At 65.8% G+C, this 24,734-nt stretch overlaps 5 protein-coding genes across 9 annotated transcripts in view; 2 read left to right on the plus strand and 3 right to left on the minus strand.

Moving 5' to 3' along the window:
- WDR59 (WD repeat domain 59) overlaps positions 1-419 on the minus strand; it is a 48,357-nt gene extending 47,938 nt beyond the window's left edge. The window contains exon 1 of one of the 3 annotated variants that reach the window (XM_050713194.1): positions 330-419. Coding sequence is in view for 1 of the 3 variants with exons in the window: in XM_035543456.2 (XP_035399349.1) it covers positions 330-383 (54 nt within the window). In the remaining 2 variants the exon portion in view is untranslated. The remainder of the gene's footprint in view (positions 1-329) is intronic. The other 2 variants (XM_035543456.2, XM_050713193.1) reach the window with 2 other exon arrangements.
- Positions 420-1,406: 987 nt separating this feature from the next.
- Positions 1,407-15,274, plus strand: ZNRF1 (zinc and ring finger 1). Its single transcript, XM_035543717.2, has 5 exons — positions 1,407-1,875; positions 13,007-13,102; positions 13,517-13,622; positions 13,730-13,818; positions 13,985-15,274. Exons 1-4 carry the CDS (start codon positions 1,407-1,409, stop codon positions 13,785-13,787), a joined length of 729 nt encoding a protein of 242 aa, XP_035399610.1. The 3' UTR covers positions 13,788-13,818; positions 13,985-15,274.
- On the minus strand, positions 15,253-18,556 carry LDHD (lactate dehydrogenase D). Its single transcript, XM_035543716.2, has 11 exons — positions 18,447-18,556; positions 18,210-18,322; positions 17,981-18,122; positions 17,763-17,904; positions 17,213-17,372; positions 16,948-17,147; positions 16,526-16,654; positions 15,993-16,120; positions 15,818-15,908; positions 15,640-15,751; positions 15,253-15,569 (listed from the first exon to the last, which is right to left on the minus strand). The coding sequence occupies exons 1-11, from the start codon at positions 18,507-18,509 to the stop codon at positions 15,404-15,406; spliced, it is 1,446 nt and encodes a 481-aa protein (XP_035399609.1). The 5' UTR covers positions 18,510-18,556; the 3' UTR covers positions 15,253-15,403.
- A 584-nt stretch (positions 18,557-19,140) lies between these two features.
- LOC118246450 (chymotrypsinogen A-like) lies at positions 19,141-20,898 on the minus strand. 2 transcript variants are annotated; one of them, XM_035543556.1, is made up of 7 exons: positions 20,850-20,898; positions 20,619-20,722; positions 20,450-20,529; positions 20,291-20,369; positions 19,648-19,828; positions 19,418-19,551; positions 19,141-19,302 (listed from the first exon to the last, which is right to left on the minus strand). In XM_035543556.1, exons 1-7 carry the CDS (start codon positions 20,896-20,898, stop codon positions 19,141-19,143), a joined length of 789 nt encoding a protein of 262 aa, XP_035399449.1. The 2 variants fall into 2 exon arrangements, with proteins under 2 accessions (XP_035399449.1, XP_035399448.1); XM_035543555.1 differs by having other exon boundaries at positions 20,829-20,898.
- Positions 20,899-21,998: 1,100 nt separating this feature from the next.
- Positions 21,999-23,765, plus strand: LOC118246426 (chymotrypsinogen B-like). Of its 2 annotated transcripts, none has more exons than XM_035543501.1 (7): positions 21,999-22,068; positions 22,175-22,278; positions 22,368-22,447; positions 22,537-22,615; positions 23,078-23,258; positions 23,355-23,488; positions 23,604-23,765. In XM_035543501.1, exons 1-7 carry the CDS (start codon positions 21,999-22,001, stop codon positions 23,763-23,765), a joined length of 810 nt encoding a protein of 269 aa, XP_035399394.1. The 2 variants fall into 2 exon arrangements, with proteins under 2 accessions (XP_035399394.1, XP_035399395.1); XM_035543502.1 differs by having other exon boundaries at positions 21,999-22,047.
- The last annotated feature ends 969 nt before the right edge of the window (positions 23,766-24,734 follow it).

Genomic DNA, 24,734 nt, shown 5'->3' on the forward strand with positions numbered 1-24,734 from the left:
GGCCTGGCTACGCCCTAACTAAAACAAACATAACCAGGCAGAGACGAACCGGGGGGCCGGCCTGCGCCCACCACGCTCGGTGTTTGGTACGTGCCCGTGTCCTGGGAGCGTGGCACGAGCACGGGGACCGCTGCGGCCCGAGGGGCCTCGGGAGCCCCCCCTGCAGGCTTTTTACCAACCCCCCCCCCCCCCAAATGACCCCAAAACCGACCCCAAACCGCGCCCCCCCCAGCCTGAACCCCTCTGCCAAGCCCCGCCCCCCCCGCCCCGCCCCACGGCCGGGAGCCCGGCGGTGCCGCGAGGAGCCGGGCGGGCGGCGCGGCCCGCACCTGGGCGTCGCGGAACTCCACCACCACATTCTCGCTGCTCCAGCGCGCCGCCATCTTAGGCCGCCCCAGCAACGCCCCGACGCCGGCCCTGGGGCGGGGCGGGGCGAGGCGGCGAGGGGGAGGAGCCTCGGCGGCGGGGGGGGGGGCTGCCGGGAAATGTAGTTTTACCCCGCCGCACGCACGGCTCCCGGTGCTAGGGGAGAGGGGGCTGCTGGGAAATGTAGTCCTCCCCGAGCCCCCGGTACCGGGGGAGAGGGGGCTGCTGGGAGTTGTAGTTCTCCCGGTACCCCCCCCCCCCCGCACACCGAGCCCCCGGCCCCGGTGCCGCGCCCCGAGGCGACGGCGGCGCCCGCAGCCCCCGGTGCCCCCCGCGGGGCCTCGGCCTCCCCTCGGGGCCCGGCGGGCGGGGCTGGCGCTGCCCGCCGCGGCCGGGCCCGGAGCCCTGCGGGGCTGTGGGGGGGGGGCTCGGGGCAGCCCCGGGGGGGGGGCGCGGCGGCGGCACCGGGGGGCTCGGGGGCGGCCCCGGTGCCGGTGCCGAGGCCCCGGGCAGCAGCGCAGGGGTTAAGGGCGGCGGGCCGGGGGGGCCGGGGGCGGGAGCATGCGTGCTGCCGGCCTCTATTGTCTCCGCCGCGGCGCCCAGCACCCAGCCGGCGGCGGCGGCGGCGGCGGGGCCGGGCCCGGCGGAGCGCGGAGCCGCGGAGCGGGGCCCGGCCGCCCCTATGGGCCGCAGCTGATCGCCGCCCGCGGCCCCCCAGGCAGGAGCCAGGCGGCCGGGGAGCCCCGGCCCGGCCCCGCACCCCTCCCTCCCCCCCCCCCCCCGCTCCGGTCCTCGGTCCCCACCCCCCCCCCCCATCCCAGTGCCTTCCCGGTGCTCCCCGTCCCCCCCCCGCCTCCTCACGGGGCGCCCCCGGCCCGGCGGGGGGAGGATGGCCGGGGCGGGGGTGGGCCCGCGGCCGTAGCTGCTTCCCCCCGGGGCTTTCCCCCCCCCCCCCCTCCCCTCCCTTCCCCGCCGCCTTCCTTCCGCCTCCTCCCGCCGCCGGGGGCCGGCGCTCGGCTCCCTCCGGCCCGGCGGCGCCCATGGGGGGCAAGCAGAGCACGGCGGCCCGCTCGCGGGGCCCTTTCCCCGGGGTGGCGGCGGATGACAGCGCCGTGCCGCCGCCGGGCGGGGGGGGGGGCCCGCCCCCGTTCGGCCATTACCGGCCGGGAGGCGGCGGCGGCGGCGCCATGGGGCTGCGCAGCCGCTCCGTCAGCTCGGTGGCCGGCATGGGCATGGAGCCGGCGGCCGGCGGCGCCGTCCCCTTCGGGCTGTACGCCAGGGCGGCGGCGGGGGAGGCCGAGAGGGCCCCGGGCGGCGGCGGCGGCGGCGGCGGCGGCGGCGGCGGCGGCGGGGGGCCGGGTACCGACTCCACGTACGCCCATGGCAACGGTTACCAGGAGACGGGAGGCGGTCGCCATAGGGACGGGATGCTCTACCTGGGCGCCCGGGCCTCGCTGGCCGACGCGCTGCCCCTGCACATCGCGCCGCGCTGGTTCGGCGCGCACAGCGGTGAGTGCACCGGGCCCTGCCCCTCGCCCCGACGCCCCTCTGCCAGCCCTTGCCCCGCTCGTCGTCCCTGGGGCGCGCTGGGTATGGATGCTCCCGGGCTTTTCCCTCACTCCGTCCCTCCTTTTCCAGCCCTTTCCCCGCTTGTCGTCCTGCTGCTGGGGGGGGGTTACACCGGGCACGGCCACCCCCAAGCCCTTCCCCTTGCTTTATGCCCCTTTTTCCAGCTCCTTCCCCGCTCGTCGTCCTGGGTTGCGTTGGGCATGGCCACCCCTGGACCCTCTCCTCTCTTCATCCCCCCTTTTCCAGCCCCTTCCCTGCTCGTTGTCCTGGGTTGTGTTGGGCACAGCCACCTCCAGGCCATTCCTCTCGCTTCATCCCTCTTTTTCCAACCCATTCTCTGCTCATCGTCCTGGATTGCATTGGGCATGACCACCCCTAGATCCTTCCCCTCTCTTCAGCCCCCCCACAGCCGCCACCAGACCTTTCCCTTGACTTCATCCCCTTTTTTCCAGCCCCTTCCCCGCTCATCATCCCAGGTTATGTTGGGCACAGCTGCACCCAGAGCCTTCCCCTCATTTCATGCCCCTTTTCCAGCCCCTTCCCCGCTCATCATCCCACTACCGGGTGGGTTGTGTTGGGCATAGCTGTCCCCAGGCCCTTCCCCTTGCTTCATCTCCCTTTTTCCAGCCCCTTCCCCACTGATCGTCCTGCTGCCGGGTGGGTTGTGTTGGGCACAGCCACCCCCAGGCCATTCCCCTTGCTTCACCCTCCCCTTTTTCCATCCCCTTCCCCGCTCATCATCCCTGGTCGTGTTGGGCACAGCAGCACCCAGAGCCTTCCCCTTATTTCATCCCCTTTTTCTAACCCCTTCCATGCTTGTTGTCCTGGGTTGCATTGGTCATGGCCGCCCCCAGATCCTTCCCCTTGCTTCACCTTCCTTTTTCCAGCCCCTTCCCCACTCATCATCCCGCTGCGGGGCGGGTTGTGTTGTGCATGGCTGCCCCCAGGTCCTTCCCCTTGCTTCAACCCCCTTTTTCCAGCCCGTTCCCCACTCATCATCTCGGGTTGCGTTGGTCGCAACCGCCCCCAGACTTTTCCCCTCACTTCACCCCCCTTTTTCCACCTCCTTCCCTCTTCATCACCCCAGGTTGCGTTGGGCACGGCCGCCCCCAGTATTTGGGAAGAGGGTGGGCAGCCCCCCGCTTCGGCTGCGCTTATCCTAAATGATTTCCCTCCTCTCCAGTGTGGGTTGGGGGTTGGCGCCCGTGCGGCGGTTGTGTCAAGGTCAAGGCAGGCAGGGGCGGTGGGAGGAGGAGGCTTTCCACCCGGGAGATGTTATTTTGGAAGCAGGGGACGTGCCATCCTCATGGGGCGCGGGGAAAATGGGGGAAGACGCCCGAGGATGGTGTCAGGGTGCTGTAGCCTGAGCTCTGGGTTTTGAGGGTCGGTTTGAGCTTCCTGCGCTGCTTTTGGAGGTGTGTGTGGGGGTGTCAGGCAGTTCTCCTGCCTCAGGTACAGGGAAAAGATCTCGAGAGGAAGATGTGGGATTTTTTCTCCTTTGTTTCTCCTGATAAAGGGCAGGGGAGAGGCCGGAGCGGGTGTTCCCGTTCCAGCCAGCTGGCACCCTGGCGATGCCAGGGAGGAAGCCGAGGAGGAACTGCCTGCCTCTTTAACAGGGCCGGGGCGCTCCTAGAGGAAACGTCTGGGGCCGAGGGGAGGGGGCAAGGCTGTCCCCCCCCCCCCCCCAAAAAAAAAAAAACCCTGGCGGGTGTCCTGGTGCCCGGGGAGCTCCGCGTGTGAGCGGGGCTGTGTCACTGACCCACTTTTGGCTGGGTACAGGGAGCGAGGTGGGAGGTCCTCCCTTCCCCTCCTGGCTAGGGGGAAGGCATTTCGGGGATGTCTCCGTGCGTTTCCTGGAATAGTCTGGGATTTCTCTCCCACCCGGCCCCTCCGCTCCCTTCTGGAGCGCTGCGAGTGCTCTCGCCGCGTGACGCGGTCTGGGAATTTCATAATACGCCTCGGGACAATGCCTCGTTTTCAGGAAGGCTTGAAACCGAACCAGAGGACGAGAACAAAGTGCAGAACGAGCCTCATGGGGCCCCTTTTCCTCCATCCATCTTGGGCATGTTCCCCTTACCTGCTCCCTGGGGGCTGCTGTTCCCAGCTGGAGCGGGACCACCTGTCTCCTTGTCTCCTGCCCCCGAGCGGGGAAGCTGGCCGGAGAGGAGAGGGGCTCTCCGGTCCCCCCGGCGGGGTTTGGGCAGGACTGGTGCTGTTCCCTCCCTGGAGGGATTCTCTGCAGGACCACCCTGTAGCTAACCCAGACATAGAGATGGTCACTCCTAGGCTATCGCTGGTTTTTAAACAACTATTCTCGAACTACGGTGCCGAGAGGCGAAAACCTGTTCATAAAAATCAACCGACTGCGAAACGGAGCAAGCTTTCTCCAGGCGCCGATGTGAATCGGCGCGGTGCTGTCCAGCTGATGCCTGGGGGATCGCAGCGCGGGCGGTGGGAAGTGCCACGAGGACTGGGTTCCTCTGGTGCCTCTTTCAGGGCCCTCTGAGAGCATTGAGCAGTGCCGAAGCGTGCCCAGGCGGCAGCGAGAGCCCTTCGGTCCCTCCAAAGCCTCTCCCGGCAGTGTTGCTTCCCTGTTGTGAATTAACAGCGAAAGGATGCTTACAAACCATTCGGAAAACTTGTCAGGGCTTATTAAACTGCTGCGTTCTCCCTCTTAGCCTAATGGGGGACTCGGAGACTGCGAGGAGAGGGGAAAAGGAAGAAATCCACCCCAAGGCGGCTGAAATTCCTGCCGGACTTCCAGGACTGCAGCGGGGCAGCTCGGCCGCGTGCGCTCCTTCCCCTCTGCCTCCGCATCGAGCCGCTCCGACAGCCCCCAGAAAGTGCTGAAGCAGCAGCAGCAGCGTGCGGGTGAAGGGAGAGGAGCTTTGACATCGCTGCCGGCGACTTTCCCTGCTGGATTCCAAGGGTGGCTTGAGGGCGAGGATGAGGAGACCCAGGGGCACGCCGGGCTGAACTGGGAGGTGTCGGGGAGCCACCCGAATTCCTGCCTCTTCACGGGAGGAAAGGAACAGGGCTGCGAGCCTGGACGCTGCCCGTCTCGGCACGTGGGGAAGGCTCTTTGTGGGCCTGCTCTCAGGAGCACGTGTCCCCTTTCCCGGTTAAGCGGATCCCGTTTCCTGCCGGGGATTTTCCCAGGCGTGCCCGCCGTCCAAGCGAGGGACGGAACCGCGCCAGCTCCACCTGAAACCGCTCTGGGATTTCCGTGCCTGCCCCGGGTTTCGGAGACCCGCCTCGTGCCTCGCGCTGCTGGAAGGTGACAAAACAGCTTGTGCAATTCTGGAGTTTGCTCGCAGCATTTGAGCACCCTTCCCCGTAGCGGGACCTCACAAAGCCAAGGCTAGGAGGAAGAACACGGAAAAAGGAGACTTGTGGTTTAACACCACGAGCCTCCAGGTTTGTGCGGTTCTCTTAGCGCTGCTCTTGTTATTTGTCTTCATCGGGGGATCTTGAGGACTTTGCAGAGGCTGTAAGTAGCTTAAAGTTTATCGGGAAATCCCCCTCGTCGCCCAAAGCCCTCGAGTGTTTAAAGCTCCGGTAAATCCGTATCTCCCTGTCAGCCAGTTAGCCCGGAGAAGCTCATCCTTCTGCGTGCTGCCGTCAGGAATATCGCAGCCTCCTGACAAAACGAGCTGTCTTGGTTGCTGGAAGCAGCAAAGTCGGGAGGTCTCCTCTGCCAGGTGTGCTGCTGCCCGCCAGCGAGCGGAGCAGAGGGATGTCCAGCCCCGGTGGTCCTCCGGGCAGGTCGGAGAGGGAAAGGAGCTGGAAGCATCATCCAGCCCTGGGTAAGGGCTCGCTCCCCGGGGGACGAGCTGAAGATGAATGAGTGCCCAACCAGCTGGCGAGGGGCATGCCTGCGGCATGTCTGCTGGTCATCACACGAGCACGGAGCTCTCCCTACGCTAAAAAAGGACGGGTTTGTCCTGGCGAGCTGCTGGAGGGAGTCCACATTTGGCTATGGCTTTCCCTACACCACCTCTTCAAGGTGTGGACATGGCACATGCTGCATCCTCCCTCTGCAGGGGCTGGGCGAGGGGCAGGGCGCTCCCAGGGCTACAGAAACCTGCCCTGGGAAATCTCGTTTCACCAGGGGAAGTTTCTGCAGGAGGCACTCCCCGACCCAACTTTGTGTTGGTTTGGTGCTGGGGGAGCGGCGCAGTCCCGACAGCTCCCCAGGCAGCAACATTCAGCAGGAGAGGACCAGGGACGAGGCAGCAGCTCTGCTGGAAGACAGGAGCACCAAATACCACCAGAGCACGGCTTTAACGTGCGCCAGCAGCCCGCAGATGAAGTTCAGTGTGTCGCTGTTGGTGTGTGTTGTCTCCCGGCCCCGCAGCGAGAGCAAGCACAGGCTTTCCCTGCCCGCCTTTACCACTCCGGCACCCTTCAGACATCTCTTGGCTGCCTCGCCTGGGCACCGGGCACTAATTACCAGGCCTGCTAACGAGCTTGGCTGGGCTCGCTCCGCTCTAAACCCGTGTGTAAATGGGAGCAGGGAGCTGCGTGCACCCTCCTTCCTCCACACCCGGTGCTCCGGAGAGCGATGCTCTCGCGCTCCCGGGGCTGACCCACTTCCTAGCCAGGATCACCTGCCCGGCCCGTGACGTCGGCTTATCCCACGCTGGTTTGTTTTGCTCAGATGTTTGTTCCAGTGCCTGGAATAAGCGTGAAGATTTTCTCTTAGTTATTAATGCGCTATTAGGGCTCCTCTCCCTCGTCGGCGCTGGCCGGAGGATCGATCAGACGCGGACATCTTTGGTGGAGGAGCAGGACCAGGGCTGGCAGCCGGCCAGGGGAGCTCGGAGAATCATGGGAAGGTGCTATTAAACAGTGAAAATTAATTGCGAAAGGAACGCAGGGAGGGAGAAAAACCCGCTTTGGGGGGAAAAAAATGTGTGTTTTTTCCCCTGATGCCGTGGCGCCCCGGCAGGCCGGTGGGTGACTGCGAGGCGCGTCTCATCCCCTGCTGCTGGTGCGCCCAACCCCCAGCTGTGCCGAAAACCTGGGTTTGAATCGCCGTGACCTGGCTTTCTCCCGGTTTTCTCAAACTGAAATCCCAGATCGCAGGGGCCGTCTGAACCCAACGTGCCTGCTGAAAACTGTGCTCGGCTCCGGGGGAGCTTGGAGCAGGCCGGGGAGGCGCAGCTGCAGGAAGCCGCTCGCCTGGGGCCCCTTCTCGTGCCGCCCGCGGCGTTTCCGTGGGCAGAGCCCAGCCACGCGGGTTTCCTGCCCTGCAGGGAGGGGAGCACCCACTGCGGGGGGCGAGGGCTGCTTACCCCCCTGGGCTGGGGGTAAAATCCTTCCCCGGCCTGTGGGTTCTCGCTGTAAGGAGCGTTTCTCTCTCCAGTGCTGGCCACGTGCCATGCTGGAGAGGCTGCAGCATGGCCAGGCCATGGATCTGGCTCTCCTTTCCTTCCCCTCCTGCCCTGTAGAGCCGAGCGATGTCGGCTGCCGTTGGGACAGCCTCAGGGTTGTGCTGCATGGGCAGCGTTAGCCAGGGAAATTCTGCCTCTGCTCAGCTTGCACCCCTGTGGCCATCACCAGCCGGGCAGGAGCGAGGCCACGCGCTCTGCGCACCGGTCTTGGGGCGCTTTGTAGGGGATTGTTGGAAACATTGACCCTCTTGCCAGCTTTAGCAACGCCAGCAGAAGTTTCCAAGGGCTGTGCTTGCCACCGAGCCCCCTGGGCTCGCTGCTCGTTGAGGTGACACCAGCTGTGGCTCCGGGGGGACCGGTGCCCGCCAGGCGTGGAAATGGGGCTGTGTCGGCTCCTGCTGGGGGACATGCAGCGGCGGGGACGGAGAATTGAACCGAAAGCAGCTCAGAGCTGTTTCCTGGCCCTGGCAGGAAGGACGGCGTGACAACGGCGGGTATTTTTAGAGGCCAGCTGCCTGCAACGCAAGAGGAAAGCAGAGGCTTTGTAGGGGCTTCTGCTGGCGCCTCCGAGCTGCGCCGACCTGCCTGGCGTGCCCATCGCGCTGGGGCTGGTGCCCCCTTTTTTTGGGGGGTTTTATTTTGAGAAGCCTGCCTTGCTGCTGAGGGAAAACCCGCAGCTTCTCCTGTAATTGTAGTAATTCTTCGGGAGCCCCGCTGCGTGTAGCGCTGGAGCTGCGTCTCATCGGAGTGCCGCAGTGGCACCAGGCCCACCTTTCAGACCGTCCGTCAGAGGCCACGACAGCTGTAGCTGGGGAGGATGAGGGGTTGTCTTTATCCAGCTGGCCCAAATTCTTACCTGGAGGGAGAAGGAGTGGATGTGGGTTCAGGACGGGTTTGGGGCAAGCTGGGGGTGTGCAAGATGGGGCTGAGGACCTTGCAGGGAGCGGAGATCCGTCCCCATCCCTGTGCCCATTGCTGAGCATGGTCCCCACGCCGTGCCATGTGCTTATCACCTGGGATGACCGTGCTACCGTGCCCCCTCGGTGTCTTGAGTTATCCTGACCTGGATCCTAGTGCTTTGAAGCCATTATCCAAAGCGTGCCCGCTCCCCTTCTGCCTTGGGTGCTGTCAGCGAGCATTTCACGGGGCCACACCGAGCTCTGGGAGCAGGGCTGAGCCAGGCTCGGGGATTTCACAGCCACACGCTGCCCATGGATGCGGTTCTTCCCGTGCCCTCACTGCCTGCTCCTGAAAATTCCCCTTTCTTCACCCAAAGTGGGTTTTTCCAGGTGCTCTGCAGTGGCTCGAGCCCATCAGTGGGGGCTCCATGCATCTCTTGCAGGGCTGGCAGCCAGGCCGTCTCCTTCCTTCCCTGGTGGAAAAAATCAGAGCGCCCAAGCCAGCCCCGTGGATGCAGGACTCCTCTGCTTTGCTTTGCTGTTCTCTGGGATGCTAAAATTAGCTTTGGGCTACACGCTATTCCTTAGGAAGCTCGTTCCCTGCAGCTGGGGGTGTTTTCTGCGGTAAAACAGGACTAGCTGGAGGCAGGGCGAGCCCGGCGGGCTGCCTTCCCCATCCCAGGCTGGAGGGACTGATCCTGCGGCACAGCCGGGGGCACAGGAGGGAGATGCTACCTGCAGCATCGGTACTTTTATCCAGAAATGGTGATTGCAGCCCTAAAAGGGGCTGGCAAGGGGGGGATGCATGGGCTGTAGCAGCTGTTTGTTTGCACATGAGGATGTGTGCGCAAGGAGGAAGGCTCTGGGCCACGTGTCACCGTACAGCCGTGCCTCTTCACCCTTCTGCTTCTCCGTGCCCCGTAGGGCCTTGGTGTGCCGTGCTGGTGCCATGTCCCATAGCGCCTTCAGCCCGCGGAGGGGCTCTTTGGCCGTTTCTGTGCCTCCTCTGAACCTGTGGCCAGAGGCTGGTGTGGTGCCGTGTCCGTGGTGGGTGATGCCCGAGGACGGGGACACCCCCAGAGATCCTCAGCCCCCGGGTCCCGGCGGTGCCCAAGCCCTGGCGCTGGTGTGCCCCATGTGCTGTCCCTCGTGCGCTGCTGTCGGGTGACCGCTGCTCGCATGCGGTGCGGCCGCTTCGAGCCAAGGCAGGGTTTGTTTTCCACCCAAGGAGATACTGGGTCTGAATATCTCGGCTCCGCAGGTTTCCTTCCCGCAGCTGGCCAGGAGGACGAGCCCTCTGCCATCGCTCCCCTCCGCAGGCTGTGGCAGCGTTGCGCAGTCGGAGCGCGGCTGCGGTGGTGTTTGTCGCCTCCCTCCCGGCTTGGGCAAGAGCACGGCAAGCTTCAGCATCCGTCCCCCTCCCACGCGGCGCTTCGTGAAGTCCGTCCGTCCCTTCCAGCTTCTCACTGGTGCCAGTTCCGGTGGCAGCAGCGGGAGGAGGTGGGGTGCTCGGGGCTGGAGGAGGCACCAGGGCTCTGCTTCGGCTGTGCGGCTGGACCCAGTGTTTCCTGCATTCCTCTCCCGCTCGGCCACGTCTTCACCTGATGCGAGGCAGCTCCCTTGGCCCGGAGCACAGGATGAGAGCAGGAGATGTGGCCAAGGTTTCCAAACCTCCAGCAGCCAGCCGGCAGCCGGGGGCTTACCCCTGATCTTTGGGTGCTCCATGGGGTGGCAGAGCTCAGTGTGATGTCCCACGAGGCTGGAGGCAGACGGGGAGGCAAGAATTTCCTACAGCAGCATCAGGAGCAATTCCTGGTGGGGTACGGCCGTGGTTGTGGTTATGGATGGGTTGGAAACGCGCCTTTACCCTCCCAAAGCCCTGCGATGGCATGGTGGTGTTCTTGGCACCATCAGGGTTAACTGTGGGGCCTTTTCAGTTCTTTTCAGATCTGCTGGAGGCTTCAGAGGTTCCCAGCTCTGCTCTGCCAGGCTCTCTAAAATTAACCGTGTAACCTTCCTAAAAATACTCAGAGGGCACCAGCCCCCGGAGAGCGCGAGCGCTGCTTGCTCACGGTTTCTAGACCAAGCCGTCGGAGAGATGAGGTCACCTCGCAATGCGTGTTTCGCAACCCTGGAAAGCCCTTGGCTTTCTCAAAGTCTGCAAGATAACCTCGTCCTCAAACCCCACCTGCCGCCGGGGGCTCCAGGAGGGCAGTGGGAAGCTCAGGCCAGGGTTGGTGCTGAGAGCTGAGGTCTGCGTCCGTCCTGCAGCACCCAGGGAGGCAGGAAGGGTCCTCAGCCTCCCCTGAGCCTCCCCGTGGGCACGGGAGGCCCAGGAGAGGAGGAATAGCTGAGCCCTTCCCCTCTTTTTTTTTTTCAGGTGTGTGGGAGGAGGACGGAAAGGGATGGAGGAGGAGGAGGAGGAGGGAGGGAGCTGAATTTTCCATGAGCAGCTGTCAAAATGTAATCTCCTGCGTCGCTCGCGCTGGCAGCTTAGGCAGGATCGATTAACGGGGATTTCGGGGAACTGGAAACCACCGTGGCAGGGTGTGGGCACCGGCCCTTCGGGGTGCCCCTCGCCCACGTCTGGGGCTGGCTGTCCCCCGGCTCCTGCCGCCATGGGGCTGATGTGTCCTTGGGGACCCCCGAGAGCATCGCCTCTGCCCCCCGACAGCTGCTCTCGCAATGCCGAGAATTTGTGCTGACAGCTGGGGCGCAGCCTCTCCGCGCTTGCTCCTCGCTCCGGCCCAGACAGGCCAATTTGTGCAGTTGCATTTTCATCATTTTTTTTTTTAAATTATTGTTATTCCTCCCCCCACCTCCATCTCGTGAAAGGCCGAGCCTGGAAAGTCTGCGCTTGGCCGAGCCCCAGCCCCGCTCAGCATCGCGCCGCTCACATGTATCAGGGTCACTTCTTGGGGTTCGCACCCCACATTTGGGCGTCCTCCCTGTGTCCTTGCCTTGGGGACGTGGTGGCGGGGGTCCCTGCTCCTTCCCCAGCTCCCTTTGCCCAGCTCGAATGTCTCGTAGGGCCCCGCTGGGTGCTGCTGGAGCCAGCAGATCTGGGGCAGCCGTTTAAAATAGCGCCTTGGCACAGAAAAAAGCGGAGGGGACCGGGGTTTCGGCACCGGCAGTGCTGGAGGAAACGAGGTCTTGCAGAGACGTGGGCCCTTCCCAGCAGCTCGCTCCGGGTCAGCAAGGAGCTGCCGGTCACAAAAGCCCGGGGATGTGGCTGCTGGAAGCGGGTCCCTGGGGCTGGGACGGGTGCCCACAGTGCTGGTGCAACGGCTGCGGGCTCGGTTCAGGCAGGGACGGGGAGCGTGTCCCCGAGGGGAGGCAGGCTGGAGGCTATCTGAGCCCTCTCTATAAATACACCGGCAGGGTAAACACTTGGGAGGGGAAAAAAAGGCTATTTAAGCGAGCGGGCACTGCTGCCACAAGGTATAAATCGGTCAGGAGTAAATTTAGGCTGGCGACGGGACGGCACATCTACCCCATGCCTCCTGGCTCTGTCCTTTCGGCCGGGGCAAGGCACAATGTGGGGCTGGAGGGGCAAGCGGGGTCCCCATGTGTCCTTCTGTTCCCAGCCACCCCCAGCACTCAACCTTGCTGAGCTTTCCGGGGAAATAACCCCTGTGAGGGGAAGAGGGTCGGCGTCTCTGTCCTAGGCTTTCCAAGAACCCCAAAAAATCCCCACCACCACATCCACTTGGTGCCAAACAAGAACCTGATTCATCCTCAGATAATTTGTGTACGTTCCTTTTCTCTTCTTTCCTGAACAGGCTTTGCATATCTATGAAGCGAGCTCTTAAGCAGCACTGCAGTCAAACCTGATCTGCTTTTAGAAGACGGGTCCTTAAATTACCCTCTCCCTCTCTGCAGGCAGGGAATTGCTAGGTGCTCTGGTGCAGACCCGTGGCGGTGGCCTGTGTGTCTTCCACTACATCTGTTGAGCTCGGCGGGGGCGCGGAGCCGGGCTGCAGGAGGGCAGGGAGCCCCAGGCACCGTCCCGAGCCTGCGACCTGCGGCTGGGTTGGGGTTTTGCTCGCTGGAGGCACTGGTTTTGCTCACAGCAGCATGCGCACGCTGTAAGGTGGAGCGCTGGTGGGATGCTGGGGAGCTGGGCTGGGTCCCCTCGTTAGGAGATGCCTCTGAGGGGCTGGAAGGAGGCAAAACCTCCTTAATGCGCTTCCAGATGGCCCCTTAATTGCTGTCAGTGGCAAACGAAACAAAAGCACTGGAGTGGGATTAGAGATGGATGGGGAGAGGGGATGCGCCGTGCTGTGGAGCCAGTGGGATGGGCTGAACCCAGAGCCCAGAGGGTCCGGCTGAGCCCGGGGTGTCACTGGGGGCTTTTGGGACATGGCACGGCCACAACCACCTCCCAGGGTGGTGGCGGGACAGAGCTGGCCGTGACGGTGGCAGGGGGACGTGTCCCCAAGTCACGGACCAGCCCCACGGTGCTGCGTGCCCGGGGCTGCTCCTCGCCCTTTAAAGCCGGGGAGCAGCTGGTGGCCACGTGTGCTCCACCTCGGCTTGCGCCCTGCGCCCTCTGCGCCGCCGGGCACGCCGGCTCGGGTGGCTGTCCCCGCGCTGCCACTGCTGGCGGCCACGCACGCAGGATGAGCGCAGGGCCAGCGGGCACAGCGTGGGGCAGGTGCCACCATGCAGGCGGCGGGTGAGGGCGCGGGGTGCCCTGGGGGGCTCCCTGGGACATGGGATGGGCTCTTCTCCTCCTCCCCTCGCTAAGGGCTCTTCTCTCTGCTCTCCCTCCAGGTTTCAAGTGCCCCATTTGCTCCAAATCCGTGGCTTCTGACGAGATGGAAATGCACTTTATCATGTGTCTGAGCAAACCTCGCCTCTCCTACAACGGTAAGGGCCGGCGGCCGGGCTGCGCGGGGACACGGCGTCCTGTGGCGCGGGGACTCTCCGAGCGGGCGAGAGGGACGCTCGGGCAGGCTGGGGCTGCGGGCTTGCCAAGAGGGCTGCGCTCCAGCTGCCATCCACAGCTCGCGGTCCCTGCCTTGTCCTTGCTGCTTTTCCCTCGGGACCCTTTGTAACGTGTCCCCGTCCCTGTGTTGCTCACCGCGGCGTGCCGTGCCGGAGGGACCCATCCCAGACTTACGTCCTGCCCCGCAAGGGCAGGGGTCACGGTGGTGCTTTTTTGGAGCACCGGCAAAACCCAGCTCAGTGGGAAACCCGTGTGGGATGAAGCCACCGCAGCCCCGCGTCCCGAGCAGGGGGACACGGTGCCGCGTCTCACCGCCGCCCTCTCCTCCCTCCCAGATGACGTGCTGACCAAGGACGCCGGCGAGTGCGTGATCTGCCTGGAGGAGCTGCTGCAGGGGGATACGATAGCCAGGCTGCCCTGCCTCTGCATTTATCACAAAAGGTACGGCGCTGGCCTCGATGGCTGCAAGGGGACGGCAGCCGGGCGGGTGGCAGGGGGGCCGGCTGGGTGCTGTGCAGTGTGGTGGTGACACGCTCTCCTCTCCCCAGCTGTATAGATTCATGGTTTGAAGTGAACAGATCTTGCCCAGAGCATCCTTCTGATTGACCCGCCGGGCATGCTTGCTGACCTCTCTAAGGTGAGCCCGCGGCGGGGTGGAGAACGGGGCTGTTTTCCTGTTAAACCCTTTTTATTTGATGGTTTTATTTGATGGTTCCAAGACGGGGGCCGGGCAGGAGGGTTGGGGAGGGGTACTTGTGGCTCCTGCACCCACCGTGCTCACACAGCGTCGTCTCTGTTTGCAGGGCACCTTGCTATACCTGCTGTACCTCCTCTCCCTGTCCCACCACCCGCCCCGCCTGGAGTTTTGGGCTGACGTTCAATTCCTCAAGAAGATTAAAAATTAAAACCCAGAAACTTGAATCCACTTGGGACAACAGCGATTTTTTTTTTTAATTTTTATTTTATTATTTTTATTTGTCTTTTTTTTAATTTAAAAGATTAAAAAGAAAAAAGAATAAGAAACATCCAGGAGAAGAGACAGTGTGAGAAAAGCGGAGCAACCTGCTCTCCCCTCCGCAGCCGCTGGCCACGAGGAGGGATCTGCCACCAAGGGAGGCCATGGGGACGCTCCCGCCGCCCTCGGCCGAAACCCTGCCATGATGTTTGGCTTTTTTCTCCCCGAAACGAACGGAGACGCCGCCGGTGGACAGCTGGCCAAACGGAGCACGCGGCACTTCTCACCGGCAACCCCCCCACCTCCCACCCGGACTCGCCTGGCGCCCCGGGGGCTCTGCTCGGTTTTTTGCACTGACTAAACGGGAATTTTCTCCTCTCTCCCGTCTCCCTTTTGGAGATCTCCACCCCGGCCCCGGCAGCGTGTGGCGGGGACTCTGCCCCACGCCGGGAGCGGGGCCACCGCTCTCCCCTGCCGCGGCGCAGGGGGGTTCTGTCTTTCAAGTGTTTACAATGAGAAAAACAAAAAAAAGGAAAAAAAAAAAAAAACAGAGAAAACCAACAAAACAGCAACAAAAAAAAATAATTAAATGAAGCTTTGTGTTGACTGGCGTGTTCTTCGATTTGAGCTTCCCTGCCCCGGTGATGTTTACAGACTGGTCACTCTTTAACTCAGCTATAACCACTCAGAGACTGGACAGCCGCAGCATCCCCGCCGCCCCCCCGCCGTTGCCAAATCTCCCCCCCCACCTTTTCTTTCCGTCGCCTTCCAGCCAAACCCTTTTGGGGAGGGGATTTGGGAGGCCTCCCGACGGCCCCCCCAGGCACGAGCATCCTGCCTGGACGCCCTCGGCCCCGCCGACGCGTGCTCCCCTCCGGCGGGCGACGAACCCCCAGTGTGACGGCCGTGACCCCGTCCCCGTCCCCTCCTGGCGCGGCGGGCATGTTTTCGTTGGTGAGACCTCCCCTGCCGGTGGCCGTGCCCCTGCGGGAAACATTTCTGTATTTATATATTAAAAAAAAAACAAAAAAAATCGGGGAGGGGGAAACGAGTTCAAGAGCTTGGGGGGAGCTTCCTTCATTAGTCAAGGTGTTTTGATATGGTATTAAAACAATGTTCAATAAAATATTCACTGTTATTTTATTTCACTGGCATTCTTGGAGAAGCAGGGGATCGCAGGGGGGTGCCAGAGCTGCCCCACAAGTCCCCAAAAAGCCAGGGATGCAGCGTGCTTCCTTGGGGAGTGGTGATGTGGGATGGTGGGCGCTCACAGCACCTTGCCGGGGTTCATCAGGTGGTGGGGGTCCAGCGCGGCCTTGATGCGGCGCATGGTGTCCAGCCCCTGGGGGCCCAGCTCCTCCCGCAGCAGCGCCCGCTTGCCCAGCCCCACGCCGTGCTCCCCGGTGCAGGTGCCGCCCGCCGCCAGCGCCCGCCTGGGGGATGGGAACGTCAGCAGGGACGTCCTGGGGGGCCCCAAGGCCGCCCGTGCGCCTGCACCCCCACCTGCCCAGGCGCTCGGCGAAGTCGTGGACGCGCTGGGCCTCGTCTGTGTCCTCGGGGCGGAAGACGAGGATGCAGTGGAAGTTGCCGTCGCCCACGTGTCCCACCATGGGCCCTGCGGGGACGAGGATGAGCTGGGGCACTGGGGCGGGGAGGTGGTGGAGGTGGAGGCAGCGCTCACCGGTGAGGCCGGAGTCCCGCAGGTCCCGCTGGGTCTCCACCACGACGCCAGGCAGGCGGGAGATGGGCACGCAGACGTCGGTGGAGTAGCCCTGGGCGGGAGGTGGGGATGGGGACGTGTGCAGGGGTGCACGGGGACACTATGGGGAGGGGGATGTGGCGCTGCCGCCCCTCACCTGGCAGCCGGGCCGCAGGGCCAAGGCGGCGAACCAGGCACTGTGGCGTGCGGACCAGAGCTGCTCACGCTCCTCCTGCGCCCGCGCCCAGGCCGGGATGGAGCCGCCGTGCAGCCGCACCAGCTCCTCTGCGGCAGTGGGAGGTGGTGCCGGGGCGGCTGGAGCCACAGCAGCCCCCGGCCGTGCACCCACTCCCCCCGAGACCAGGTCTGAGTGCTCAGGGATTGCCCCAGTGCCTGGCATGGTCCCAGCGTCCTGCGACACCCCAGCCCTGTCCCTGGGCACCAATCCTTGACCACCTCCCATGTCCCTTACCCCAGGTCCCCATCAGGGGCCCCCAGCCCTGTTCCTGTGCCCCCCATCCCCAGTCATGCTCCCTGTCCCCCACCCAGGAACCTGCTGTGCACCAGTCATGGGCACCCCTCCCTCACCATAGGGCCCTGCTGGGACCCATCCCCAGGTCCCCACCATCGCCCCATCCCCATCCCTGTCCCCAGGTCCTGGTCCCCACCCTGGTACCCCCCCAGCCCTACCCGCCTGCTGCTGCTGCTCCGCCAGGCCCTGCTGGGAGCCGTGCAGCTCCAGGAAGAGCGTGGCCGCCTCCGGCAGCTCCAGCCTGCTGTAGCGGCTGCAGGCACCCACCATCACCTCGTCCAGGAGCTCTGGGTGGGAGGAGGCGGCAGTGAGACCTGCAGGGCTGTCCCTGTCCCTGTCCTCTCCCTGTCCCAGTCCTCTCCCCAACCTCATCTCCGTCCTGCCCCTCTTGCCATCCTCATCCCATCCCCATCCCCACCCTCATCCCTTCCCCTTCCCCATCCCATCCCATCCCATCCCATCCCATCCCATCCCATCCCATCCCATCCCATCCCATCCCATCCCATCCCCATCCCCATTCCCATCCCCATTCCCATCCCCATCCCATATCATCCCTCCCGGTGCCCCTGGCAGCACCCACCGATGCGCGCCACGGGCACGGCCGCCTGCAGCACCTGCACAGTGCAGGCCACGGCCGCCTGCACACTGGGGAAGGAGCAGACGGTGGCGGCCACGGCCTCAGGCAGTGGGTGCAGGCGCAGCGTCGCCTGCGTCAGGAAGCCCAGGGTGCCCTCGGAGCCCACGAAGAGCGAGGTCAGGTCGTAGCCGGCTGCACTTTTCCTGCATGGGGTTGGGTGAGCAGCCGCCGGGTGGCCCCAGCCCGGTCCCCTCCTGTCCCCCAGTACCTGGCATGGCGCCCGGGGCCGGCGGTGTGCAGCAGGCTCCCATCCGGCAGTACCACGCGCAGGTTGAGCACGTTGGGCCGCATGGTGCCGTAGCGCACGGCGTTGGTGCCCGAGGCGCCCGTGGCCGCCATGCCGCACAGCGAGGCGTCCGCCCCGGGGTCTAGGGACGGGCAGCAGGAGGGCAGATGGGACAGGGACGGGGAGAGGGGACCCTGCTGTGCCGCTGCCCCCCGCAGCCCGGGAGCCCAGCCTGTGGCACCAGGACCCCAGGGACAATGGCACCCCCAGCACATGGACACCTCTGGGATCTGGGCACCCCCAGCCAGCACCCATCTGCAGCACCCCCAGCCCCCCTGGCATGCCCGCTGCTCCCAGCACCCCTGGTCTCATGGGCACCCCAGTACCCCCAGTGCTCCCAGTAAGCAGAGCAGCCCAAACCCACCCAGTCCAACCACCATGTCTTGTCCCATGAGCACCCCCATCCCTTCCCAGTGCTCCCAGTGCTCCCAGCACTCCCTGAGCCCCGCAGCAGGTGCTGTGCCCATGGTACCGACGGGGAACCAGAGCCCGGTGCCACGCAGGTGGCTGTTGAGGGCCTTGCGGGTGACGCCGGGCTCCACAGCCACCGAGAAGTCCTCGAGGCTCAGCTCCGAGATGGCGGCCATGCGGCTCAGGTCGAAGCAGACGCCGCCCTGGCACGGGCACAGCTCGGCTCACACCAGGCACTGCGGAGTGCGGGGGGGGGGTCCAGGGCAGGGGTCTCCATACCTGCACAGCATTGACGCCGCCCTCCAGGCCGGTGCCGGTGCCGAAGGGCACCATGGGGACGCGGTGGCGGTGGCAGAGCGCCGCCAGCTCCTGCACCTGCGCCACGTCCTGGGGCCACACCACGGCATCCGGGGGCGCGCACCTGGGGACAGAGTGGCTGCGCTGCCCCTGCCGTGCCCACCAGACACCCGGCCCCATCCCCACGCCGGGGCTCCCGGTGCCCCCCCACCTGTGCATGGATTCATCGTGGCCGTGCTGCTGGCACACTGCCGCCGCTGTGGAGACGTTGGGGCTGCCGGCCACGTCCCGCAGGGCCTCCAGCAAGCCGGGGGGAAGCGGGCGCTGCGGGGGGGCATGGGGACCAGTCGGGGGGGGGGGGGGGGGGGGGGGGGGCAGATTCCCTGCACCCACCCCCGTGCCCCCTCTCCCTGCCCTTGGGGGGAGCCCAGCACCGGCCTGGCCCCACCTTGCTGCAGCAGCCGCGGCGCCCCACAGCCTCCGCCAACCCCAGCACCCGCCGCAAGGCCATGGTGGGGACAGGGCCCAGCTGCTCCCGGCCCCTTGGCCTGGCCCCAAGGCCCCGCTGTCCCCTCCCGCGGCCCAGGCGTTAAGGTGGCTCCGGACACCGCAGCCCCTGACAGCCATCGGCCTCTCAGCCCCTCGGGTGTCCCGCGGCCCCGCCACTGGCCCTGCTCCTGGCCTCGGGCCCTGGGGAGCCCGGCCCTGCCGGCCGTGTGGCCCCGGGACTGTGTGGGGTTTGGGGGTGACACCCACACATTGCCCCGCTCCCAGGTGCCGGCTCCTGTCCCCATGGAGGCCACTTGTGCCCTACCTCCAGTGACCATGGCCAGGTGTCCCCATGTCCAAACAGCCAGCCCTGTGTCCAGTCAGCCCCACAGCCACCCAGGTGTCCCCACTCCTCTGGCCCTGACAGACAGGTGCCCCTATATCCAGGCATGTTTCCCCACTGCCTCCAGCCTGGGTGTCCCTGCCCACCAGGGGAGCTGTATGCCTCCTGCCACATGTCCCCACGCCTGCACCATGATCCTCCTCCGCCAGCTCATGTCCCCACTCCCGGTCCCGTGCCCCACCCTCCTCCCATCGCGGTGCCCGAGCAAGGAGGCAGGCAGATTGGGGAGGACAAAACTTTATTTTGGGCCTTAGTTGGCCGCCAGCACGGAGTCGATCCAGCTGCGCAGCTCGGTGACACGGGCATAGACGCCAGGAACGGAGGTGGAGCAGCTGCTGCTGCCCCACGAGACGATGCCCACCAGGGTCCAGGCTCCGTTCTTCTGGCACACCAGCGGGCCACCGGAGTCGCCCTGCAGGCAGCGGGGTGAGGATGGGGTACAGAGGAACGGGAGGCAGGGGGCTGTAGGGGCAGGGAATGGGATTTGGGGGCTCGGGGCTGGGGATGCAGGCTCCACGGCCACGTACCATGCAGGAGGAGGCTCCGTCAGCGCCGGCGCACACCATCACGTCGTAGATGCGGAACCCCCAGTACTGCTTGCACTGGGCGTTGGTGAGCAGGGGCAGGGCCACTTGCTGCAGCACCGCCGGCGTCGTGTCAGCTGCAAGTGAGCACGGAGGGCGTCAGCGCCCGCATGGCCCCTGGGGCTGGGGCAGGGAGGGGAACGGGGATGGGGACGGGGACGGGGATGCGGTACCAGAGGCGTCGGTGAGCCCCCAGCCCGTGGTGACGCAGGTCAGGCCCCCAGGGAAGTCATCGGTGGCCTGGGGCAGGCAGACGGGGGACACGCGGGAGTTCAGCTGCGCCGGGGTGGCCAGCTTGATCAGCGTGATGTCGTTGCGGATGGTCAGCGCGCTGTAGCTGGGGTTCCGGAAGACCTGCAGCAGGAGGCAGCGCTCCCAGTGCCCGCACCCCCGGCTGGGGCAGCGGGCGCCGATGGGAACGCACGGGGACCCCCGGGCACAGATGCCAACCTCCGGGACTGATGGGTGTCGGGGTCACCCCAGGGACTGGTGGGGACCCCAGGGATGGGTGGCAACACCGGGGCTGCTGGGGACCCATGCACCAGGGGGGACTGGTGGGACCCTGGGTCAGACCCCAAGGGACTGCCCTGGGGCTGCTGGGGGCCAGGGAGCAGGGATCGAGGCCCAGAGCCCACCCCAAGGGCTCAAGCCTTGAAAAGAGCAGGAGAAGGGACTCCATGGAGACTCCATCCCTGATACAAGGGGCACCAGGCACACTGTGGGGACCCGACCATGGGGACAAGGGTCCTGCGGCCCCTCAGGGCTCCCAGTGGTGGCCACAGCACCCGCAGGCACACGGCCCCGTGCTGGCAGTACCTTGGCGATGGACAGCCTCTGCACGTCACTGGAGGCAGCCTCTTGGTCGTACTCACCCAGCACCACGGTGTCGGTTGTCCTGGGCAAGGCAGATGCTGAGTCCCAGGTGCGGGGGCACCCATGGCCACCCACACCACCTCATGGCCACCCCACACCTACTTGACGCCGCAGTGGGCAGCAGTGACCACCCACTGCTCGCTGATCAGGGACCCGCCGCAGAAGTGGAAGTTGCCGTAGCGCTGCCGGAGAGAGAGCTGCTGTCAGCCCCACACCAAATGGCCCCGGTCCCGTTCCCAGCCCCGGCCCCGGCCCCGAGGAGGGCACTCACCTGCAGGGACACCTGCCAGGGCCAGGACCCAGGCACCGCCGGCTCCCCGTTGACGATGCGGTTGTAGCCGCGGATGACGGGTGCGATGGCGGGCACGCCGCAGTCTGCGGGATGGGCACAGGCGTGGGACAGGGACCTCGGCTGCTCCGTCCCTGCTCCCCAAACCCAGCCCTGCACCTCCCCAGTCCGCCCAGCCCCGGCCCAACGCACTTGCCACGGAGAAGGCAGCGCGGGCAGAGCCCGCCAGCGCCAGGCAGCTCAGCAGCCACAGGAGAGCCATTGCCGATCGCAGGGAACAGGCTCGGCACGGGGCACGACAGCTCTTATACACCCGTGGCCCCCGTGCTAGCCTTGGTGTGGTGGCCTTCAGCGATAGCGCGGCACGTGGCACTGCGCCAGCATTGGCACCATGGTGATCACCCAACCCCAGGGTGCCACATGGGACCTGGCCTTGGAACCACCACAGCCCCCAGGATGTCCTGGGAACAGCCAGCTGAAAGGCAGCTTTGCTGAAACTGCTCGTGGTGCTCAAAGTCGTGGTGGACACCATGTTGATCATGAGCTAGCAATGTCCCTTGAGGCAGAGACCAGGAATGGCCTCCTGGGTGCGTCAGGCAGAGGGGTGCCAGTGGGTGGGGTGCCCCTGCCCCTCCGCACCCCCGGCTGGGTGCTGGGCCCAGCGCTGGGACAGGGCGAGCATGGGCACCCCAGGGAGCCCAGAGAAGGGGTGGGAGGTGCTGGAGGGCCTGGAGCCTCCCTGCAATTAGGGAGGGGAGGCCGGGAGCTGGGCCCTTCAGTGGGGGTGCAGCAGCCGGGGGCACCCCATCCATGGCTGTGTGCAGGCAGCTGCAGTGGGACGGAGCCAGCTGCTTCTCAGCAGTGTCTGGGGATGGGGCGAGGGGCAGTGGGCACCAAGTGGAGCTCAGGAGTTCCCCCTGCATGTCGGGAAGTGTTTCTGTGCAGTGTGGGTGGTTGAGAGTGGGCACAGGTCACCTGGAGGGTCCATGAGGTCTCCATCATTTGAGGTCTCCAAACCCACCTGGGCTTGGTGCTGGGCACCAGCGCTGGGTGGCCCTGCTGGAGCAGGGTGGCACCAGCTGACACCAGGAGGTCCCTGCCCACCCCAGCCACTCTGTGATCACCTGCTCCACACACAGGGCCATGGAGCACTATGGGGCCAGGACTTATCTCCCACCAACACCGTCCCACGTCCTTTGGCCAAGGCTACCTATCCCCAGGTGTGATGCTCCCAGACCCTGTCCAGGCGCAGTGCCGCGTGCCGCGCTATCGCTGAAGGCCACCACACCAAGGCTAGCACGGGGGCCACGGGTGTATAAGAGCCGTCGTGCCCCGTGCCGAGCCTATTCCCTGCGATCGGCAATGGCTCTCCTGTGGCTGCTGAGCTGCCTGGCGCTGGCGGGCTCTGCCCGCGCTGCCTTCTCCGTGGCAAGTGCGTTGGGCCGGGGCTGGGCGGGCTGGGGAGGTGCAGGGCTGGGTTTGGGGAGCAGGGACGGAGCAGCCGAGGTCCCTGTCCCACGGCTGTGCCCATCCCGCAGACTGCGGCGTGCCCGCCATCGCACCCGTCATCCACGGCTACAACCGCATCGTCAACGGGGAGCCGGCGGTGCCCGGGTCCTGGCCCTGGCAGGTGTCCCTGCAGGTGAGTGCCCTCCTCGGGGCCGGGGCCGGGGCTGGGAACGGGGCCGGGGCCGTTTGGTGCGGGGCTGACAGCAGCTCTCTCTCCGGCAGCGCTACGGCAACTTCCACTTCTGCGGCGGGTCCCTGATCAGCGAGCAGTGGGTGGTCACTGCTGCCCACTGCGGCGTCAAGTAGGTGTGGGGTGGCCATGGGGTGGTGTGGGTGGCTTTGGGTCCCCAGGGTGCCCCCGCACCTGGGACTCAGCATCTGCCTTGCCCAGGACAACCGACACCGTGGTGCTGGGCGAGTACGACCAAGAGGCTGCCTCCAGTGACGTGCAGAGGCTGTCCATCGCCAAGGTACTGCCAGCACGGGGCCGTGTGCCTGCGGGTGCTGTGGCCACCACTGGGAGCCCTGAGGGGCCGCAGGACCCTTGTCCCCATGGTCGGGTCCCCACAGTGTGCCTGGTGCCCCTTGTATCAGGGATGGAGTCTCCATGGAGTCCCTTCTCCTGCTCTTTTCAAGGCTTGAGCCCTTGGGGTGGGCTCTGGGCCTCGATCCCTGCTCCCTGGCCCCCAGCAGCCCCAGGGCAGTCCCTTGGGGTCTGACCCAGGGTCCCACCAGTCCCCCCTGGTGCATGGGTCCCCAGCAGCCCCGGTGTTGCCACCCATCCCTGGGGTCCCCACCAGTCCCTGGGGTGACCCCAACACCCATCAGTCCCGGAGGTTGGCATCTGTGCCCGGGGGTCTCCGTGCGTTCCCATCGGCGCCCGCTGCCCCAGCCGGGGGTGCGGGCACTGGGAGCGCTGCCTCCTGCTGCAGGTCTTCCGGAACCCCAGCTACAGCGCGCTGACCATCCGCAACGACATCACGCTGATCAAGCTGGCCACCCCGGCGCAGCTGAACTCCCGCGTGTCCCCCGTCTGCCTGCCCCAGGCCACCGATGACTTCCCCGGGGGCCTGACCTGCGTCACCACGGGCTGGGGGCTCACCGACGCCTCTGGTACCGCATCCCCGTCCCCGTCCCCATCCCCGTTCCCCTCCCTGCCCCAGCCCCAGGGGCCATGCGGGCGCTGACGCCCTCCGTGCTCACTTGCAGCTGACACGACGCCGGCGGTGCTGCAGCAAGTGGCCCTGCCCCTGCTCACCAACGCCCAGTGCAAGCAGTACTGGGGGTTCCGCATCTACGACGTGATGGTGTGCGCCGGCGCTGACGGAGCCTCCTCCTGCATGGTACGTGGCCGTGGAGCCTGCATCCCCAGCCCCGAGCCCCCAAACCCCATTCCCTGCCCCTACAGCCCCCTGCCTCCCGTTCCTCTGTACCCCATCCTCACCCCGCTGCCTGCAGGGCGACTCCGGTGGCCCGCTGGTGTGCCAGAAGAACGGAGCCTGGAACCTGGTGGGCATCGTCTCGTGGGGCAGCAGCAGCTGCTCCACCTCCGTTCCCACTGTCTATGCCCGTGTCACCGAGCTGCGCAGCTGGATCGACTCCGTGCTGGCGGCCAACTAAGGCCCAAAATAAAGTTTTGTCCTCCCCGATCTGCCTGCCTCCTTGCTCGGGCACCGCGATGGGAGGAGGGTGGGGACACGGGGCTGGGAGTGGGCTCACCTGGGTGACTGTTTGGACATGGGGACACCTGGCCATGGTCACTGGAGGTAGGGCACAAGTGGCCTCCATGGGGACAGGAGCCGGCACCTGGGAGCGGGGCAATGTGTGGGTGTCACCCCCAAACCCCACACAGTCCTGGGGCCACACGGCCGGCAGGGCCGGGCTCCCCAGGGCCCGAGGCCAGGAGCAAGGCCAGTGGCGGGGCCACAGGACACCCGAGGGGCTGAGAGGCCGATGGCTGTCAGGGGCTGCGGTGTCCGGAGCCACCTTAACGCCTGGGCCGCGGGAGGGGACAGCGGGGCCTTGGGGCCAGGCCAAGGGGCTGGGAGCTGCTGGGCCCTGTCCCCACCATGGCCCTGCAGCGGGTGCTGGGGCTGGCGGGGGCCATGGGCACCGCGGCTGCTGCAGCAAGTTGGGGCCGGGCCCGGTGCTGGGGTCCGTCAGGGATGAGGGTGGGGGCACGAGGGTGGGTGAGGGCTGCCCCCTGGCTTGCTGGGGGCCCTGCGGGACGTGTCTGGCAGCCCCAACGTCTCTACAGCAGCGGCGGTGTGAGCCGCATGGCTGCCATCTCAGAGCTGAGCCTCGAGGACTTCTCGGTGGCCGTGGAGCCCGGCGTCACCCGCAAGGCCCTCAACAGCCACCTGCGTGGCACCGGGCTCTGGTTCCCAGTCGGTACTGTGGGGCGGTGGGATGGGATGGGGTGGGGATGGCAACAGGGACAGGAGAGCGGCAGGATGGAGATGAGGCTGGGGAGAGGACAGGGACAGGGAGAGGACAGGGACAGACCTGTGGGTCTCACCGACGCCTCCTCCCACCCAGAGCTCCTGGACGAGGTGATGGTGGGTGCCTGCAGCCGCTACAGCAGGCTGG

The sequence above is a fragment of the Cygnus atratus genome, chromosome 12 (genome assembly GCF_013377495.2).
Source record: "Cygnus atratus isolate AKBS03 ecotype Queensland, Australia chromosome 12, CAtr_DNAZoo_HiC_assembly, whole genome shotgun sequence".
Taxonomy (NCBI): domain Eukaryota; kingdom Metazoa; phylum Chordata; class Aves; order Anseriformes; family Anatidae; genus Cygnus; species Cygnus atratus.